Source organism: Xenopus tropicalis, chromosome 3 (assembly GCF_000004195.4).
Source record: "Xenopus tropicalis strain Nigerian chromosome 3, UCB_Xtro_10.0, whole genome shotgun sequence".
Taxonomy (NCBI): Eukaryota; Metazoa; Chordata; class Amphibia; order Anura; family Pipidae; genus Xenopus; species Xenopus tropicalis.
The window spans coordinates 142,375,859-142,391,385 of NC_030679.2; the positions used below are offsets into that span (position 1 = coordinate 142,375,859).

At 47.7% G+C, this 15,527-nt stretch overlaps 1 protein-coding gene across 2 annotated transcripts; it reads left to right on the forward strand.

Moving 5' to 3' along the window:
- Positions 1-2,853: 2,853 nt before the first annotated feature.
- Positions 2,854-12,115, forward strand: LOC100490837. Of its 2 annotated transcripts, none has more exons than XM_004919094.4 (6): positions 2,854-3,247; positions 8,317-8,449; positions 8,585-8,664; positions 9,419-9,703; positions 9,831-10,027; positions 10,705-12,115. In XM_004919094.4, exons 1-6 carry the CDS (start codon positions 3,184-3,186, stop codon positions 10,738-10,740), a joined length of 795 nt encoding a protein of 264 aa, XP_004919151.2. In that variant the 5' UTR covers positions 2,854-3,183; the 3' UTR covers positions 10,741-12,115. The 2 variants fall into 2 exon arrangements, with proteins under 2 accessions (XP_004919151.2, XP_002940089.2); XM_002940043.5 differs by having other exon boundaries at positions 2,857-3,247; positions 8,314-8,449.
- Positions 12,116-15,527: the final 3,412 nt, after the last annotated feature.

Consider the following 15,527-nt stretch of genomic DNA (forward strand, 5'->3'; position numbering starts at 1 on the left):
CATCAGGGCAAGATGGTGACATTAGGGAAAGGTGGAGACATCAGGACAAGATAGTGACATTAGGGAAAGGTGGAGACATCAGGACAAGATAGTGACATTAGGGAAAGGTGGAGACATCAGGACAAGATAGTGACATTAGGGAAAGGTGGAGACATCAGGGCAAGATAGTGACATTAGGGAAAGGTGGAGACATTAGGGAAAGGTGGAGACATCAGGACAAGATAGTGACATTAGGGAAAGGTGGAGACATCAGGACAAGATGGTGACATTAGGGAAAGGTGGAGACATCAGGGCAAGATGGTGACATTAGGGAAAGGTGGAGACATCAGGACAAGATAGTGACATTAGGGAAAGGTGGAGACATCAGGACAAGATAGTGACATTAGGGAAAGGTGGAGACATCAGGACAAGATAGTGACATTAGGGAAAGGTGGAGACATCAGGGCAAGAAAGTGACATTAGGGAAAGGTGGAGACATCAGGACAAGATAGTGACATTAGGGAAAGTTGGAGACATCAGGGCAAGATAGTGACATTAGGGAAAGGTGGAGACATCAGGGCAAGATGGTGACATTAGGGAAAGTTGGAGACATCAGGGCAAGATGGTGACATTAGGGAAAGGTGGAGACATCAGGACAAGATAGTGACATTAGGGAAAGGTGGAGACATCAGGACAAGATGGTGACATTAGGGAAAGGTGGAGACATCAGGACAAGATAGTGACATTAGGGAAAGTTGGAGACATCAGGGCAAGATGGTGACATTAGGGAAAGGTGGAGACATCAGGGCAAGATGGTGACATTAGGGAAAGGTGGAGACATCAGGACAAGATAGTGACATTAGGGAAAGGTGGAGACATCAGGACAAGATAGTGACATTAGGGAAAGGTGGAGACATCAGGACAAGATAGTGACATTAGGGAAAGTTGGAGACATCAGGGCAAGATGGTGACATTAGGGAAAGGTGGAGACATCAGGACAAGATAGTGACATTAGGGAAAGGTGGAGACATCAGGGCAAGATGGTGACATTAGGGAAAGGTGGAGACATCAGGACAAGATAGTGACATTAGGGAAAGTTGGAGACATCAGGGCAAGATGGTGACATTAGGGAAAGGTGGAGACATCAGGACAAGATAGTGACATTAGGGAAAGGTGGAGACATCAGGGCAAGATGGTGCAAGAACAGTAGGGTAGGATGATGACCATAGAACAATATGGTCAGTGCAGGGTAAGATGGTAAAAGAAAGACAAAGTGGTGATGACAGGAAAAGATAGTGACAGTAGAGCAAGATGGTGATAGAGGTGACTTGGAAGATCCGGTATTCCGCTCTGGCCAGTGGGCATTGTTACCATACAAGGGAAAGAAGGTACCAGGGAACGAAGGAGAAGGAAGAACAAGATTTTAACTGCAGGGCAAGTTATCGTCAACTATTTATCCTAGCAACGAGGCAGTTGTTTGAACGCCAGATTTTTTTTTTATTAAAAAAACAATAACAACCAGGGAGAATCCAAAGATCCATCCAGATATAATCCAAGGGGCTGCAATTGCATTCTAAAACACTTTGCAGTTGGTCTTAATGATTTTATTTATTTATTCTTGTGGTTTCCCTCGTTGCTATTTATCCTAGCAACGAGATATAATCCAAGGGGCTGCAATTGCATTCTAAAACACTTTGCAGTTGGTCTCTTATTTATTTATTCTTGTGGTTTTCCAGTTATCGTCAACTATTTATCCTAGCAACAAGGCAGTTGTTTGAACGCCAGACTTTTTTTTATTAAAAAAAAAAACAAAAACCAGGGAGAATCCAAAGATCCATCGAGATACAATCCAAGGGGCTGCAATTGCATTCTAAAACACTTTGCAGTTGGTCTTAATGATTTTATTTATTTTTGTGGTTTTCCGGTTGTCGTCAACTATTTATCCTAGCAACGAGGCAGTTGTTTGAACGCCAGACTTTTTTTTATTAAAAAAACAACAAAAACCAGGGACAATCCAAAAATCCATCCAGATATAATCCAAGGGGCTCTAATTGCATTCTAAAACACTTTGCAGTTGGTCTTAATGATTTTATTTATTTATTCTTGTGGTTTCCCTCGTTGCTATTTATCCTAGCAACGAGGCAGTTGTTTGAACGCCAGACTTTTTTTTATTAAAAAAACAACAAAAACCAGGGACAATCCAAAGATCCATCCAGATACAATCCAAGGGGCTGCAATTGCATTCTAAAACACTTTGCAGTTGGTCTTAATGATTTTATTTATTTATTCTTGTGGTTTCCCTCGTTGCTATTTATCCTAGCAACGAGGCAGTTGTTTGAACGCCAGACTTTTTTTTATTAAAAAAACAACAAAAACCAGGGACAATCCAAAGATCCATCCAGATACAATCCAAGGGGCTGCAATTGCATTCTAAAACACTTTGCAGTTGGTCTTAATGATTTTATTTATTTTTGTGGTTTTCTGGTTGTCGTCAACTATTTATCCTAGCAACGAGGCAGTTGTTTGAACGCCAGACTTTTTTATTAAAAAAAAAAACAAAAACCAGGGACAATCCAAAGATCCATCCATCCAGATATAATCCAAGGGGCTACAATTGTATTCTAAAACACTTTGCAGTTGGTCTTAATGATTTTATTTATTTTTGTGGTTTCCCTCGTTGCTATTTATCCTAGCAACGAGGCAGTTGTTTGAATGCCAGACTTTTTTTATATTAAAAAAAAAAAAAAAACCAGGGACAATCCAAAGATCCAAGTTGGGAAATTCCTAGGGAACGAGGGGCACTTAGCCCCCTTGGACGGATGATTATAAATACACAGACACATAACTATGTATATACATGAATACTCAGCGAGTCGGACTGGAATTTCCAGGCAAAAGTGAAAGCAGTTTGTTGAGGAAGTTACATCCAAGCAGTGCGAGGGGCAGGCAGGGCTGCTAGAGACTCAGTCCCAGGCAGATAGAGGGGCTCAGACTCACACAGGGGGGCTCAGACTCACACAGGGGGGCTCAGACTCACACAGGGGGGCTCAGACTCACACAGGGGGGCAGTAAGTGGTGGGTAAGGGGTAGAGAAGAAGCCTCGTCTGATCTGAGAGAGGAGAGAAAGGGAACAGTGGACAGAGAGAAAGAGACAGAGGGGAGACAGACGGAGAGAGCGCACAGGTTTTTAATAGGAGAGCACTGATGAAATTCCCTGCCAGGATGTGGATCCGACTGCTCCTTGTCTGCCTGCTGTCTGTTCACTCAGGTAAGTGCCCCTATGTACTGTATGTATATACTGTGTGTGGCAGAACCGGCAGTGACTCCGTAGCCTATAGTATGATTTATTAGCCAGGGATCCACATACTCTCCCCTCCCTGGGGGGTGCCGGCTAACTCCCCTGTCACTGGGGAGATCATGGTCCATTCCTGGGCTTTTATTTCATAGGGAATTTCTTTATCCCCCCCCCCCCAGGAATAAAGGTGAGGGGGGAACGGGAAAGAATTGTAAGTGGGGGAGAAATTGGGGAAAAGGGGGGAAGTAAAGTAAAGGGAGGCAATTACCTGCAATTATGCCCCCGTCACCCTGAGTACTGTGTTTTTTTACCCCTGGGGATCCCAATGTTAGTCTATGTATGTATGTGTGTATATGTATGTATAGAGTGTAAGCTCTACGGGGCAGGGACCTCCGTCCTCTTGTGTCTTTGACTCTTAACTTATTGCAACTGTATCTTGTATTTATTTGTATTTATTGTTATACTTTGTATTTATCTATTATTATCTTAATAACCCCCTGTTTGTATTAATGTATCCTACTGTACAGCGCTGCGTACATAAGTATACATGCATACATACATACATACATGTATGTATATATGTATGTATATATGTATGTATGTATGTATGTATGTGTGTATATCTTTATTTATAAAGTGCTACTTATGTACGCAGCGCTGTACAGTAGAATACATTCATACAAACAGGGGGTTAATAAGATAATAATAGATAAATACAAAGTATAACAATAAATACAAGATACAGTTGTGATAAGAGTCAAAGATACAAGAGGATGGAGGTCCCTGCCCCGTAGAGCTTACACTCTATATGGGAGGGTGGCAAGGCATTTTCGGGGGGGGGGGGTTAGTAGCCCTAATACAGGGTTAATTGGCAGCTCGACCTGCCAGGTAGGTAATCACTACGGAATGCTCTGAATTCCGCCCCCCACTGTGCCGCTGCAGGGTACGGGAAATAACAATGGGCACTTTCTGCATTCTGTATATCTGTATATATATATCTGTATAATGGCACACACTGATCTCCCGTCCCACATACATAAACATAAAGCTTGAAGAACAAGTAATGCTGCTCATACACGGCCAATGGAATCCTGGCGCCCAACCCATACTGATCCAACCCCAACAGCCCTAGTATTGGGTGCTAAGGATCTGATCCCCGATGTAAGCAGCAGTCCTGCCCTGCTTTATGGCTGAGATTCTAGCTATCTGTATAACAGAGCATTCTGTCACAGTGGCACAGATCCTATCCACCCCATTGTAAGCAGCAGTCCTGCCCTGCTTTATGGCTGAGATTCTAGCTATCTGTATAACAGAGCATTCTGTCACAGTGGCACAGATCCTATCTGATCCCCCCATTGTAAGCAGCAGTCCTGCCCTGCTTTATGGCTGAGATTCTAGCTATCTGTATAACAGAGCATTCTGTCACAGTGGCACAGATCCTATCTGATCCCCCCATTGTAAGCAGCAGTCCTGGGTACCCCTGGAACTATAGCAGGGTGACTGTTACCCCAATGTTTCTATATATCTGTAACCTTGTTATGGGCTAAGGGGGCCCAGCCTGAAGGCCAGTTAGGGGGGGATTTGGGGTGAGTGCTTATTTGTGCCCTGGGTACCCCTGGAACTATAGCGGGGTGACTGTTACCCCAATGTTTCTATATATCTGTAACCTTGTTATGGGCTAAGGGGGCCCAGCCTGAAGGCCAGTTAGGGGGGGATTTGGGGTGAGTGCTTATTTGTGCCCTGGGTACCCCTGGAACTATAGCAGGGTGACTGTTACCCCAATGTTTCTATATATCTGTAACCTTGTTATGGGCTAAGGGGGCCCAGCCTGAAGGCCAGTTAGGGGGGGATTTGGGGTGAGTGCTTATTTGTGCCCTGGGTACCCCTGGAACTATAGCGGGGTGACTGTTACCCCAATGTTTCTATATATCTGTAACCTTGTTATGGGCTAAGGGGGCCCAGCCTGAAGGCCAGTTAGGGGGGGATTTGGGGTGAGTGCTTATTTGTGCCCTGGGTACCCCTGGAACTATAGCGGGGTGACTGTTACCCCAATGTTTCTATATATCTGTAACCTTGTTATGGGCTAAGGGGGCCCAGCCTGAAGGCCAGTTAGGGGGGGATTTGGGGTGAGTGCTTATTTGTGCCCTGGGTACCCCTGGAACTATAGCGGGGTGACTGTTACCCCAATGTTTCTATATATCTGTAACCTTGTTATGGGCTAAGGGGGCCCAGCCTGAAGGCCAGTTAGGGGGGGATTTGGGGTGAGTGCTTATTTGTGCCCTGGGTACCCCTGGAACTATAGCAGGGTGACTGTTACCCCAATGTTTCTATATATCTGTAACCTTGTTATGGGCTAAGGGGGCCCAGCCTGAAGGCCAGTTAGGGGGGGATTTGGGGTGAGTGCTTATTTGTGCCCTGGGTACCCCTGGAACTATAGCGGGGTGACTGTTACCCCAATGTTTCTATATATCTGTAACCTTGTTATGGGCTAAGGGGGCCCAGCCTGAAGGCCAGTTAGGGGGGGATTTGGGGGGAGTGCTTATTTGTGCCCTGGGTACCCCTGGAACTATAGCAGGGTGACTGTTACCCCAATGTTTCTATATATCTGTAACCTTGTTATGGGCTAAGGGGGCCCAGCCTGAAGGCCAGTTAGGGGGGGATCTGGGGTGAGTGCTTATTTGTGCCCTGGGTACCCCTGGAACTATAGCAGGGTGACTGTTACCCCAATGTTTCTATATATCTGTAACCTTGTTATGGGCTAAGGGGGCCCAGCCTGAAGGCCAGTTAGGGGGGGATTTGGGGTGAGTGCTTATTTGTGCCCTGGGTACCCCTGGAACTATAGCGGGGTGACTGTTACCCCAATGTTTCTATATATCTGTAACCTTGTTATGGGCTAAGGGGGCCCAGCCTGAAGGCCAGTTAGGGGGGGATTTGGGGTGAGTGCTTATTTGTGCCCTGGGTACCCCTGGAACTATAGCGGGGTGACTGTTACCCCAATGTTTCTATATATCTGTAACCTTGTTATGAGCTTGTTAATCCAACAGATCCGGGTTGGGAAAGCCACTGTACAATTTACATGATTTGACCACTGGGGGCACTATATATTATATATCAGCTTACAAGCAGTATGGCATCTCCTTCTGTTAATAATAAATACAAATGGGCAGATAAGGCTTGCAGCACAGGAGAAACTAAGTCTGCATTACCAACAATTTATAATAAAACTAAAGCCTGAGTAATATCCTATAATTAAATAAATACATAGGGGTAATTATTGGTACTAAGTGGCTTCCGCTTGGGATTGGCTGCATCTCAGTGTCCCCCAATGTGTCATTAACCTCCCTCTGATTTACATGTGATTTGCATCTCATTATTTATGTAGCAGTATAATTGTTATCTCATTGGGTCGGTGAGTCACATGGGACAGTGACAGAGGGAGGCGGGTACAATAATGTCACTATAATTAATAGCTGGGAAAGGTACAGACAGGAACTCCCCGGGGATTGGTTCATTCTTCAACCAAACTCTTGGGTTAAGGAATCGGATCAGTTCCACCTCCGTGCCCCTACCCCTGCCAAACCCAGTGCCCTGCTGCCCTTTCCCATTGCCAGGCTACATTACCCCCTACCCCTGCCAAACCCAGTGCCCTGCTGCCCTTTCCCATTGCCAGGCTACATTACCCCCTACCCCTGCCAAACCCAGTGCCCTGCTGCCCTTTCCCATTGCCAGGCTACATTACCCCCTACCCAACCCAGTGCCCTGCTGCCCTTTCCCATTGCCAGGCTACATTACCCCCCTACCCAACCCAGTGCCCTGCTGCCCTTTTCCATTGCCAGGCTACATTACCCCCCTACCTAACCCAGTGCCCTGCTGCCCTTTCCCATTGCCTATTTATTCCTATTTATTGGGCCTATGGGGGGGCTGTTTGGGCCCCTGGGTACTGAAAATCAGGCCCAGACTGGCAATCTGTGGGTTCCGGCAAATGCCAGAGGGGCTGCTGTAAGGTGCCATAGTCACTCACTATTTATTGGGCCTATGGGGGGGCTGTTTGGGCCTCTGGGTACTGAAAATCAGGCCCGGACTGGCAATCTGTGGGTTCAGGCAAATGCCAGAGGGGCTGCTGTAAGGTGCCATAGACACTCACTATTTATTGGGCCTATGGGGGGGCTGTTTGGGCCTCTGGGTACTGAAAATCAGGCCCGGACTGGCAATCTGTGGGTTCCGGCAAATGCCAGAGGGGCTGCTGTAAGGTGCCATAGACACTCACTATTTATTGGGCCTATGGGGGGGCTGTTAGGGCCCCTGGGTACTGGGAATGCCAGGGCCTATTCAGCATCTCATTCCAGACATGGCAGTTTCCCCAGAGGGTGTCTGGGTATTTTTAACCTTTTGTCCCCCTGTCCGGACAGGTTGCTGTGGCAGTTTTGCTTATGGAAATAATGTTCATTATTGTTTCCCCTGTACTTGCCCCCACCAATCAGCTGCCAGTGGCACGAGATACAGAGCTCGAGGGACAGGGGTATAACTAGGGGCCCCATCCACCCAAACACCCATTATCATTAGCTCCTAAATCCCCCCCCCCCCGGGGCCATTGCTGCCCTGCGAGCGACACACCTTGGCGGCTGCCCATAAAATGCCCTTTGCAAGTGTGCAAATCAGGCTGTTACATGCCTGTCAGAGGATGCTGGGAGTTGTAGTTTAACTGTAGCTGCTATTATACATTGAAAGCAGTATATTAGGCTCTGCTTTACTAGACCAATGGCGTGACTGGAGCTGAATGGGCCCCACTGTATGATTTAAGGGCAATTATGAAACTGCCAACCTGCCCCAATGGGCCCCTGTACCTCCTGGGACCCGCAGCAGCCTCTGGGCCTGTTCCTTCTCTAATAATAATAGTCTCACCCCTAATGGGCGGGAAGCTGCCCACGTCTGCCCCCTGCAGGTTGCTCTCTGTATCTGATACCCCGGATCTGTGGCTGTTACCCCAGCAGTCCGTGCATTACCCCCAAGGCTCATATCTCTCTATGTCTCCCCCGTAGCAGTGGCGCAGTTTGGCGCAAACGCTGGAGCTTGCTGTTTCGATATGAAACCCAGGGACCCGCCGACAGACGCCTTGTTCAGGCTGTACAAGGAGAAAGTGAAGGGTTTTGAGGAATGCCCACATTATCGAGTTCAGTAAGGACGGCCATTCATTATGTTTCCCACGATCCAATGACTTTATCCCTTTCTCCCCCCCCTTTAACTTCCCCTTTATTTTGAAATCTTTATTCCAAACCCTTTTGCGACCCCGGCTCCTGCTTTTCCACCTAGATTCAAGTTCGACAAGGGAAAGATATGCGCTTCAAAACATGACGCCTGGGTCGAGAAACTGATATGCCATCTCAAAAAGGGTAAGTGGAAAGTGATGTCATACTGTGATGTCATGCTGTGATGTCATCTCCGTGTCACGGAGGCAGCTGGGTGTGGCCACTACTGTGTTACCTGCCCTAATGTTGCCATATAGTGTCCAACTTGGGTTCCCTAGCGGAGAAGCTGACCCTGAGGGCCTACCAACCTGGCCAACCCCAAGCCTGGGCACTATGACAGAATAGCCCATAGACATATCTGGGATAGGAACGCTCTAGCTGCCATGCCCAACTGAGCAGAGGTGCCATGACGGGTGGGTCCCCTCTCCTTGGCTCAAGCTTGGGCATTAATGGGAGGGTTTGTAGGGGCAGCTGCTATGCCCAACTGGTGCCCAGGACATTTGTTCCTGTAGGCTGATGGGAGTTGGGAAGGTCACGTTGATAAGGAGGAATGTCTATGCAATAGAGGAGACTATGGGCAGAGGTGCCATGATGGATGGGTCCCCTCTCCTTGCCTCAAGCTTGGGCATTAATGGGAGGGGTTGTAGGGGCAGCTGCCACACCCAACTGGTGCCCAGGACTTCTTGTTCCTGTAGGCTGATGGGAGTTGGGAAGGTCACGTTGATAAGGACGAATGTCTATGCAATAGAGGAGACTATGGGCAGAGGTGCCATGATGGATGGGTCCCCTCTCCTTGGCTCAAGCTTGGGCATTAATGGGAGGGGTTGTAGTTTTGCAGTAGGCGGAGCTATAATGGGCCCCTGGTATAACCCCATTACTGCCATTCAATTCTGTACAGATAGCTATTTCTGTGCCAAGCACGGGGATTCTGGATCTCGTCCGGATTTTTCCAAGGATTCGAAGAAAGTTCCAACCACAATCCCTCCAGCCCCCGACGTAGCCGGCGATAGCAAGAAGCCCCCGGGGCCCGCTGTCACCCAACGTGCCCCTAATGCCAACACCCAGAAGGCCACAACTGCCCCAAGCGGCACGGAAGCTGCCCCAACAGAACAGGCAGCTGTGCCCGGTGACTACCCGGTTACGCCGACTCAATACTCAGCCGTGGCAAAGGAACAGGACAAAGGTATTTTGTAACTATTCAACTGCTTGGTTGCTAGGGGTTACAAGACCTTCTCTGCTTAATGCACTTTGTGCCTGTCTAACCCTTTGATTGACTTCTTACCCCCTCATCACCCGTCTGTCCCTCCCAGAGAGGCTTGAGAATCCCGAAACGATAGACAAGGAAACCGGAGTCTCGTCATCCATGAAAACGGCGATAATATCCTTAGTGTTCATCAGCCTTTTCCTTGTGGCCCTCGTCGCTTTCCTCATCTGCAGGAGGAGGAGGAAACCAGAATCCGGTACAGGAGAGGAGATAAAGGATCTGACCCCTAAGGGGCAACAAGAGGTGAATAGATCTTGGGAACGGGGGGAACAAAGCTGTCAGGGCATTTTACCCTCTTTACCTTCATCAGGATTTATCCAAACTCTTAATAAATACCCAGAGCATGCCTTGCCCTCTAATACAACAGCCAGAAGGCTAAGTGCTTTTGGTAGGGGCATTGGCAGGGGGTAGGATGGTAGGTGGGCACAGGGTTTCAGCCTTACTGGGCTCATATAATACCCCCATGTTGCCCGTTTTGTTACCAGAGCTGCCCCAAACCATTGCAAATATGTATAATAGCCAATCAGGATGTGTCTGGCCATAAAGGGGTGGGTCAAGGGTTGCACCCAATCTGCCAGCCCTCTTAAGGTGGGCATACATTAAAAGACCCGGCCAAATATTGGTCGGGGAGGACCATCGGGGGCCCCCATACAATGGCAGGGAAGTTGCCCGATTGGTCTAAAGGACCCCAATCAGCAGCCGAAATCTGCCCGTGTATGGCCATCCTTACTCTTGGCAGCTGGGGGTGCTAGCGAGTAGGTATGGAGCTGGTGGTTGGGATTTGGGTGGGACAGTCCTGATTGGTGGGCTCCTGGGGGGGCGGGGCTTAGTTACATATGGGTAGGGGGTTTACGGCAGATATAGCATCAATTTTAAGACCAGGAATTATGATTGATTTTGCCCTTTTTTCCCCCCTACAGACAGTACAGACTAACAGCCAAAAATCCTTTGCCTAATGTTCCGCATTGGTTTTAAGTTGGGAAACAGGAAGTGGGAGGAGGAGGAAGTGACGAGGACAGGAAGTGAGAGATGGCAGCGGCCTGGGGCTGGCACATAAGGAGACTGAACACTGGCCTACGGGGAAGCCGCATTCCTGCCCTCTGGATATTTGGCAGATCAGTCGCCCAACTTCTTACCTGTACCCCCCGCATCCCATTCATCATGCTGCTCCCAAGCATCCTCCGCCATCTTTACCCACAATGCAACACAAGTGGCCTCTTTAAAATACTAAGGAGTCCGGACTGAGGCCTAACTGGCGGTGACCTACACACTTCATGCTCCTCCCCTTGGGTTCATCTCCAGTCCCTCCTCCAATCTCAGGAGACACCCCATGGGCTCAACTTCAACCCCTTATTCCTTCTCAGGGGACACCCCATGGGCTCAACTTCAACCCCTCCTCCCATCTCAGGGGACACCTCATGGGCTCAACTTCAACCCCTTATTCCATCTCAGGGGCACCCCATGGGCTCAACTTCAACCCCTTATTCCATCTCAGGGGACACCCCATGGGCTCAACTTCAACCCCCTCCTCCCATCTCAAGGGACACCCCATGGGCTCAACTTCAACCCCCTCCTCCCATCTCAAGGGACACCCCATGGGCTCAACTTCAACCCCTTATTCCATCTCAGGGGACACCCCATGGGCTCAACTTCAACCCCCTCCTCCCATCTCAAGGGACACCCCATGGGCTCAACTTCAACCCCTTATTCCATCTCAGGGGACACCCCATGGGCTCAACTTCAACCCCTTATTCCATCTAAGGGACACCCTATGGGCTCAACTTCAACCCCTTATTCCATCTAAGGGACACCCCATGGGCTCAACTTCAACCCCTTATTCCATCTCAGGGGACATCCCATGGGCTCAACTTCAACCCCTTATTCCATCTCAGGGGACAACCCATGGGCTCAACCCCAACCCCTTATTCCATCTCAGGGGACAACCCATGGGCTCAACCTCAACCCCCTCCTCCCATCTCAAGGGACACCCCATGGGCTCAACTTCAACCCCTCCTTCCATCTAAGGGACACCCCATGGGCTCAACTTCAACCCCTCCTTCCATCTAAGGGACACCCCATGGGCTCAACTTCAACCCCTCCTTCCATCTAAGGGACACCCCATGGGCTCAACCCCAGCCCCACTGCTGGCTCCATGGCTCCATATAGGAAATGTACTGTTTTGTTTTATTTGATCATATAATCAGAGGTTGGCAGCTACTCCGGTGCCACTAAACGAGGATTAATTTATTTATTATTTTTTTACACCTGCCTTCATGCTTTCTTTTTTGTTTTGTTTTTAAATAGCGAATAAAGCTTGCACTTTGATGGATATATGATGGATCTTGTAAATTATAACCTTATAAACAAGCAAAATCAAGCTTAGTGATGTCATCAGTTATAATTAACACTTAGTGATGTAATTCCTGTCACATGACTTACTGAAACGTGCATATTATAGTAAATAAAGGACCCCCTGTTGTAAAATATGAAGATATTATGTCACCTCGGAGTTCCAAGACCTGTATAAAAGCACTCAGCCTTTATGGAACTCCTCGGGGACTTATAATATCCCTACATGTTACAATAGGGGGCACTTTATTCACTATATAATATAAGGAACTCCTCTGTGACTTATAATATCCCTATATGTTACAATAGGGGGTACTTTATTCACTATATATTATAAGGAACTCCTCGGGGACTTATAATATCCCTATATGTTACAATAGGGGGCACTTTATTCACTATATATTATAAGGAACTCCTCGGGGACTTATAATATCCCTATATGTTACAATAGGGGGCACTTTATTCACTATATATTATAAGGAACTCCTCGGGGACTTATAATATCCATATATAATACAATAGAGGGCACTTTATTCACTATATATTATAAGGAACTCCTCGGGGGCTTATAATATCCCTATATGTTACAATAGGGGGCACTTTATTCACTATATATTATAAGGAACTCCTCGGGGGATTATAATATCCCTATATGTTACAATAGGGGGCACTTTATTCACTATATATTATAAGGAACTCCTCGGGGGCATATAATATCCCTATATGTTACAATAGGGGGTACTTTATTCACTATATATTATAAGGAACTCCTCGGGGGCATATAATATCCCTATATGTTACAATAGGGGGTACTTTATTCACTATATATTATAAGGAACTCCTCGGGGACTGATAATATCCCTATATGTTACAATAGGGGGCACTTTATTCACTATATATTATAAGGAACTCCTCGGGGGCTTATAATATCCCTATATGTTACAATAGGGGGTACTTTACTCACTATATATTATAAGGAACTCCTCGGGGGCTTATAATATCCCTATATGTTACAATAGGGGGCACTTTACTCACTATATATTATAAGGAACTCCTCTGTGACTTATAATATCCCTATATGTTACAATAGGGGGCACTTTACTCACTATATATTATAAGGAACTCCTCTGTGACTTATAATATCCCTATATGTTACAATAGGGGGTACTTTATTCACTATATATTATAAGGAACTCCTCTGTGACTTATAATATCCCTATATGTTACAATAGGGGGCACTTTATTCACTATATATTATAAGGAACCCCTCGGGGGCTTATAATATCCCTATATGTTACAATAGGGGGTACTTTATTCACTATATATTATAAGGAACCCCTCGGGGACTGATAATATCCCTATATGTTACAATAGGGGGTACTTTATTCACTATATATTATAAGGAACCCCTCGGGGCTTATAATATCCCTATATGTTACAATAGGGGGCACTTTATTCACTATATATTATAAGGAACTCCTCGGGGACTTATAATATCCCTATATGTTACAATAGGGGGTACTTTATTCACTATATATTATAAGGAACTCCTCGGGGGCTTATAATATCCCTATATGTTACAATAGGGGGCACTTTATTCACTATATATTATAAGGACTGGCTGGCACCCCGTTTGGCTAATAATACCCCGGTCTCTGTTCCCCTTTCTCACTCAGCGCTTTCCAGCCGACTTCCCCCATTCCTTCTCCTACTTCCCCTGTCAGCAGACTGTGGTCTGTTCTCTCTTCCCCCCCCCTCCCCCCCTCCCCAACAGATAGCAACTCTACCATGTGACTCCTGGGGCAACTGTGTCCCGAGTCCTGCTCCGCCTCCTCTGCTCCCTGCAAGCTGTACCCCCAAACATGCCCTGATTAGCCCCCCTTTCCGGCTGATTCCAAGCACAGCCATTGGCTGCTCCCGAGTCCTGCTCCGCCTCCTCCGCTCCCTGCAAGCTGTACCCCCAAACATGCCCCGATTAGCCCCCCTTTCCTGCTGATTCCCAGCACAGCCATTGGCTGCTCCCGAGTCCTGCTCTGCCTCCTCCGCTCCCTGCAAGCTGTACCCCCAAACTTGCCCCCATTAGCCCCCCTTTCCTGCTGATTCCCAGCACAGCCATTGGCTGCTCCCGAGTCCTGCTCCGCCTCCTCCGCTCCCTGCAAGCTGTACCCCCAAACTTGCCCCCATTAGCCCCCCTTTCCTGCTGATTCCCAGCACAGCCATTGGCTGCTCCCGAGTCCTGCTCCGCCTCCTCCGCTCCCTGCAAGCTGTACCCCCAAACTTGCCCCCATTAGCCCCCCTTTCCTGCTGATTCCCAGCACAGCCATTGGCTGCTCCCGAGTCCTGCAAGCTGTACCCCCAAACATGCCCCCATTAGCCCCCCTTTCCTGCTGATTCCCAGCACAGCCATTGGCTGCTCCCGAGTCCTGCAAGCTGTACCCCCAAACATGCCCCCATTAGCCCCCCTTTCCTTTCCCAGCACAATACAAATACAGTAGAAGGCTGATAACAAACATGGCCGCCCCCAGTGCCAGCTGGAAGGCACGCCGGTTGCGCAATACTATGAATATGGCTTCCCAGAGTCCCATTTCCCAAACAGCTGGAGTCGGCCGTGAGAAACTGAACGAGTAAAGGGTAATGTAAACCATATGGGGGCTTTCTGCCTGAAACATTCCCCCCGCCCCACCCCACAGCAGCTTTAGCTAAGTGCCTGGGAGTTACAGGAATCCCTGGCCCCTCCCCCCAGGGCGGGCCTTAGCAGCGCAGGGGTCCCGGCCAGGGAACGCTGTGTATTTCTAGGGATGCACAGAATCCAGGATTGGGCCTTTTTCAGCAGTACTCTGATTGGCCCAATCCACACTCCTGGCCGAACCAAATCCCAGTCTTTAAAATCATGTGACTTTTTGTCACACAAACACCGCAGTTGCAGCGCCTGGTCCCCTTGGACCCTTCTGTATGCTATGTATTTCCCTTTCATTTCTATTGGGGGCGGTTCACCTTTACATCTACTTTTAGTATGTTATAGAATATCCTATTGGTCTTCATTATTTTATTTATAGTTTTTGAATGTTTTGCCTTCTTCTGCCCCTTTCCAGCTGTCAAATGGGGGTCACTGACCCCGGCAGCCAAACCCTATTGCTCTGTGAGGCTCCAGTTTTATTGTTATTGTTACTTTCTATTCCTTATCTCTCTATGCAGCCCTCCCCTATTCATATTCCCATCTCTTGTTTAAACCACTACCTTGTTACTAGGGTAAAAAAGACCCTAGCAACCAGATAGCTGCTAAAATACCAAATGAGAGCTGCTGAACAAAAAGCTAAATCACTGAAAAACCATAAAGCCCAATGGCAAATTGTCCAGTACCCACTGCAGCCCCTCTCCTTACTCCCCTCCCAGT